A 5,701-nucleotide genomic window follows, 5' to 3' on the forward strand; every position below is an offset into this window, starting at 1 on the left:
GTCTTTGTGTCAGGGGGAAATCTGTATCTTAATATTGAAATGCTGAGTACAAAGAGAGAGTGTGTTAGTACAGATGGTTATTTACTGCACAGCTGTCTGCATGAACACCAGAGAAGAACCAGATGTAAGTTTCAAACCTGCAGGCTCATTTCATGTCTGTGTACAGAGGTGCTGTGTGGACCACATTTGAACTGTTGCTTTTTTCTTCTTGGACAATTTTGAACAGATGATCATTTATTAAGAACAATCATATATTTCTTACAGCAGTGTGTGATAAACTAGATATCTGTGTTTAATATAAAGTGCTGCGTGTCCATCAAACACTGAAGAGCTGCTGGATTCATTGTTTCCTCCAAATGACAGAAAAGTCATTTTCATGTGACAGAGCGACGATGCAGTGGAGTCTGTTTCTGCTTCTGCTGATGGGTGAGTGATCATTTTACCAGGGCTCCTGATTGTTTCCACCTGAAATCCTTTAGTTTGATCAGGACTCATTAAACAAATGAACTCTTACTGAGACAATCAAGGATTGACCTGTAAACTGGACAGTTTGATGGGAACATGAGTTTCCTGCTTGTATCAGCAGATATTCAACAGTATTTCTTCTGTTTCAGGTCAGTGTGTCCTCATCACATGTCAGCTGTATGAGTACCACTTTATTAAAGAAGAGATGAGCTGGGATGAAGCACGGGCATACTGCAGAGAGAACTACACAGACCTGGCCCAAGTGTTTGACCTGACAGACATGAGAAGACTTCAAGACTCTGCACAGAATCAAACACAAGCCTGGATTGGACTGTACAACATCACAATAGGAGACAACAGGACGTGGCACTGGTCTCTGCCGGGGGAGGAATACACTGAAAATAAGAGCTGTTGGGCAGCTGGAGAGCCAAATGACCTAAAATACCCTGAAAACTGTGTGAGGACAAGAGACAAGTGGGTAGATGTTCCATGTACTAACATGCATCAGTTCATCTGCTATGACGGTGAGAATGTGTGAACAGTAATATGATGAAATAATATTTAATAATGTTATAATGTAGTTTATAATCTGAGTTATATCACATGTTCCTGAAAGAGGCAGTTTGAAGAATGAAACAAATTAGCTGATAAAGATGTTTTTGTGTTTTTCTGTTGACTCGACAGAAACAATGAAAAACAACAAAACCTTTCATTTGAATGATAAGTCTGTGACCTGGACTCAGGCTCAGAACTACTGCAGACAGCATCACACTGACCTGGCCAGTGGACTCGATCAGATATACAGTGAAGAGTTTAAGACGCTGCAGAACTCTAAAGCCCCTAAGGTGAACTTGTGGATCGGCCTGTTCAGAGACAGCTGGAGGTGGTCAGATGGGAGTAACTTCTCTTTCAGATACTGGGACATGGACTCATTCAATGATGGACTAAACAACAGGACATGTGCTACGACTCTGTTAGAGAGATCAGGAAGATGGAGCTCTGCTGGATGTGACCACAGAAAGCCTTTCTTCTGCTATGATGGTGAGTTTACACAGATTTATCTCAGCTGTTTGTCCAACAGATGAACTGCTGGAGTCTCTGAGAGGATTTAGGTCAGTATGTTTCTTCAGCCACTTATTTCTGCATGTATGTTGAACTTCTGTCACAGGTGAAGATGTTTAGCTGATGGTTGGAACAGAGATTTCTCTGTAGAGCGACTGATTCATCTGAAGAATCACTGAAATGTTTTCTTTTGTTCTTCTAGTGAAACTGGACCAAACGTCCCGATATTTTAACTCCAGATTTAACTGACTGATGTTGTCTCTGATTTTGTGGCAGATAAATTGATCCTGATCAGCCAAAACAAAACCTGGGAGGAAGCCTTGAATTACTGCAGACAGACACATCATGGCCTGGTTTCAATCAGCAACCCTGAGGAGCAGCGATGGGTCCAGGAAAAAGCCAAAAACGCCTCGACTCCTTTCGTGTGGCTGGGACTGCAGTACTCCTGCACTCTGGATTTATGGTTCTGGGTCAATGACAACCTAGTGTGCTTTGATAGGTGGGCTTCAGGGGGAAAGACTGAAGACTGTGACATGTCTGCAGCCATGACCACAGGAGGGCAGTGGGTCAGTCAGAGGATAAATGAGAGATTTAATTTTATTTGTATAAAACACTAAAGTTTAAACCTAAAGTCACTTCTTAGCTGCACATGTAGATTTTCTGGGGTGAACTCTGTGTTTCTGCTCAGTGTTTACAGTCTCTGGGTTTGAAATGGGAGAAAAATGACCAACAGATTTTTACCTGCAGCTTAGACATTTGCAGAGAGCAGTCTGTGTTTCATGTCCTCTCCTTTACCAGAGTCAGGAGCATCTTGGTTTCTTCCTTCATTGTTGCTGGATTGGTTCATTATTAAACTGTAGCAGGATATTTGTTTTGATTTAGTTCAGATAAGGTGAAGGTTTTAATGTTTCTGCTTCATGTGCTGTAAATCTTTGTCTCACACCATTGTATCCTCAGCTTGAATTACAAAGCCTGTCACTAAAAGCAGGTAAAACCATGTTTGTGTCATGACTCCATATGAGCTCTATAATCTGATCATGTTTGTTCATGAAGACAAATAAACCTTCATTTAACCAAGTCTGTCACTGTTACAGCTTTCACATTAGCTAATGCAAACAGCTCCTCTTAATGATAAGACCAGTTAAGAGCAAAGTCAACATGATGCATTTTTACAGCTGGTTTCAAGCCAGTAAAAGCAAATGTGCATCCAACACATGCAATACCACAACTACCTAGATTTACAGGTGAAAACTACATACATCATAGTATATTATATTAACTGCAGCTAATGCTTTCCATGTGGCATTAATGTAATGATGAAATGTATCTTCTGTGTTGAGCACAGGGGGCGTGTCCAAATGAAGCCTGTGTTGAGGCCCAAAGAGACCCATAGACCAAAGACAAATGAGGACTTGTTTCTTTGAAATGATGTCACTGCCTCATTATGTGATTTGAGCTGTTGAAAAGACTCAGATCTAGATTGGAGGTGATTTTGGGAACTTCACAAGCGTGCATGGCCGTTGGAGGCAGATTATGGAACCACCAAAAAGACAACAGACATCAGTAGTTTGGAAAATTTTGACGTGCTGACGCCCGGTAATAACATAAATCTTAAATCAGTCTCATAGAGCTTTGTTAGTTAGGAGTGTGTATGTGACATCGGACCTCATATGAGTGTTCTGCAATTGATACATCATTATGTTTACATGTCACTCGGACTGTGCAAAGTCACGTCGGAGTGACATCTTTTAAAAGTTCATTTTGGACTTCCAATTTTGGTCCACTAAAGGTTTATTTTGTAACATTTTCTTTTAATGTCTGTGTTGGTGTCCTTAGGACCTCTGTATGTGGGCTCCTGGGCTCAGACAAAAGTGAGCAGCTGCTCAGTGGATGTGGAGCAGAAATGTCTCCAGCTTCTCACAGACAGTTTGTAAAACATGAACATCCACAAAGACTGTCGAGGAGATAGTCCAGTTCATACACACTGGCACAAACTTAGAGTCACCGATCACAACCACAGTCACTTCCTCTCAGAAGCATTTCACAATAAAACAGGAAACTTGTAAAAATGAACCATACATAATGCAAATGCTCATTTAAACTTGTTAAAAACACTGTACTCCTTTTAAAAGGCATTTAAAAATTTGTTTGAATATTTTAAACATTATTATTTTACAGTTTATGGTTTCAATGTTTTTAGTATTTCAATACATTTAAATCAATCACGTTTTTAACCTGGTTACAAACAAATAAGGTGATTAATTGAAATTTATTGTGCTATTCTTACATGGTGTATTGTCTGTCTCTGTTACTGATTGTTTATACTGGAGCACTGTAACCAAAAATAATTTCCCCTGAGGATCAATAAAGTATTCTGATTCTAAATAAACAAGTTAAATAAAAACAGGTACACACACTGAAAAAATCAATAGGCTAACACATAGCACATCGTGTGTGTTTATAAATAATCTGTATTCTCATGTGTCATACTGATAATTGTAAAAAAAATAAAATACTTATTAATCATTTAAATTTCCTGCACATTTCATAGACGTCCAATTAACGTCCAAAAAATCACCCAGTTTGAATTCCAAGTGTTGAATGTCATGTTGCCGTCCAGGTTGGGTAATGGTTGGATGGCGTATAAATGTCCACACCTGGTCATTAAAGGATGGACTCAATATAGACATGATGTGGGCATGGATGACTACAGGCACAGGGAGCACAAGGTTAACACAGGTTGACAAAAGCGAAACATAAAGGCCGATGTTCCACCATGAGGAAGCTGATTTTCTCTCTGATTGGGCGTCTTCAATGTGGACAATCCCCAGTCTTTGAATCGGAAGCGAATGCACCATTGACAGTGTGTTTGGACCACCGTCCCAGTCTTCACAGTTAGATGCTTTCCATGTGGCAGTGCATGGTGTGTCTGTTTCTTAAGACATGATTTTCTCATGCTGTCCACCTGCTGTAGATAGATTATTAGGCCTGCTGCTTCTTCCTTTGTCCTCCACTGGTTTGGAAGGACAACTTTTTTAAGGACACACTGCACAGCAAACTGAGAAATGCCAGGTTTTCAGCCAATGGCTCTTTGCTGATCAACATGTCGGGGAAAGATGCTTTTCTATTGCTGTCAGGCTGCGTTACCTTTAGCACTGTTCGTAGATACGACTACAGAAAAGACAACAAACAATGTGTTTTTGTGACAGACTGCTTTTTGTGCCTTCCTTATGTTTGAATGGTTCATAGGTCAAAGTTCAATGGCTTAACAAAAACATTCCTATGAAAATGGTCAAGTACAAGGTAGAGTTGGATGTCTCGAGACCGGTCTTGGTCTCGAGACCACTTTTACGTGGTCTTGGTCTTGTCTTGGTCTCACTGTCTCGGTCTTGCTTTCTCAGATCAGTGTTGCCAACTCCTCAGTAAGGAAAATCGCTATTGGCTGTCCTAAAAGTCGCTAGAAGTCGCTAAATGACGTCATCGCCTAATTTGCATAATTGGTCATGCTTGTAAACTACGCTGTAGGAGAGAGAAATAAGTGAGTAAAAAACATCCTAAATGCATTTGGGAATTTATATTTACAACTAAAAGTTACATTTCTTTTAGCAGTTATTGTTTTAATATCATATCATCCCACCCTCCTCCTTTATCCGGGCTTGGGACCGGAAAAAGTGACCCAAAATAGGCACTCTGGCGGAGTTACTTTTTTTTTTCTTCCTTTTTAAAGTAGTTTTAAACCACACAAGACTAAGGGTAAAAGAAGAACATTTTAACCATAATGTTGTTAACAAACTACATTAGCAATCTAAATGGACCAAAAACAGACAGTAGAAATAAACAGTGGCAATGCGAAAAAATGATGGGGACTAGTCTGGTCCTAATTCAGGCTGATTGGTTTTTTTTTTTTTTTTCAGACATCCAGGCTGTGCTGGCTCACAGAAGCAGTGGGTCATCTTCATTTTTGTCAAGATTCTCTACAGTTCAGCAACTGTAGCATTTGACTTAAATGAGTACGCAGCTGATGTGCCAAAAAGCTGCAAAACATTGTCAGGCAGCTGGTGCTCATAGCAAGCCTCACCAGACAGCTTCAGTCCATATCAGATGTACAGGATGGAGTTAAGGCTCTGCAAGAACATCCGATTTCTAAGTTTGCTTTTTACCACACTCATCTGGC

At 40.1% G+C, this 5,701-nt stretch overlaps 1 protein-coding gene across 2 annotated transcripts; it reads left to right on the forward strand.

Moving 5' to 3' along the window:
* Positions 1–496: 496 nt before the first annotated feature.
* Positions 497–2,604, forward strand: LOC113016131 (putative C-type lectin domain family 20 member A). 2 transcript variants are annotated; one of them, XM_026158718.1, is made up of 4 exons: positions 497–989; positions 1,150–1,310; positions 1,446–1,506; positions 1,804–2,604. In XM_026158718.1, exons 1-4 carry the CDS (start codon positions 671–673, stop codon positions 2,142–2,144), a joined length of 882 nt encoding a protein of 293 aa, XP_026014503.1. In that variant the 5' UTR covers positions 497–670; the 3' UTR covers positions 2,145–2,604. The 2 variants fall into 2 exon arrangements, with proteins under 2 accessions (XP_026014503.1, XP_026014493.1); XM_026158708.1 differs by having other exon boundaries at positions 1,150–1,506.
* The last annotated feature ends 3,097 nt before the right edge of the window (positions 2,605–5,701 follow it).

This window comes from Astatotilapia calliptera, chromosome 3 (assembly GCF_900246225.1).
Source record: "Astatotilapia calliptera chromosome 3, fAstCal1.2, whole genome shotgun sequence".
NCBI classification, from domain to species: Eukaryota; Metazoa; Chordata; class Actinopteri; order Cichliformes; family Cichlidae; genus Astatotilapia; species Astatotilapia calliptera.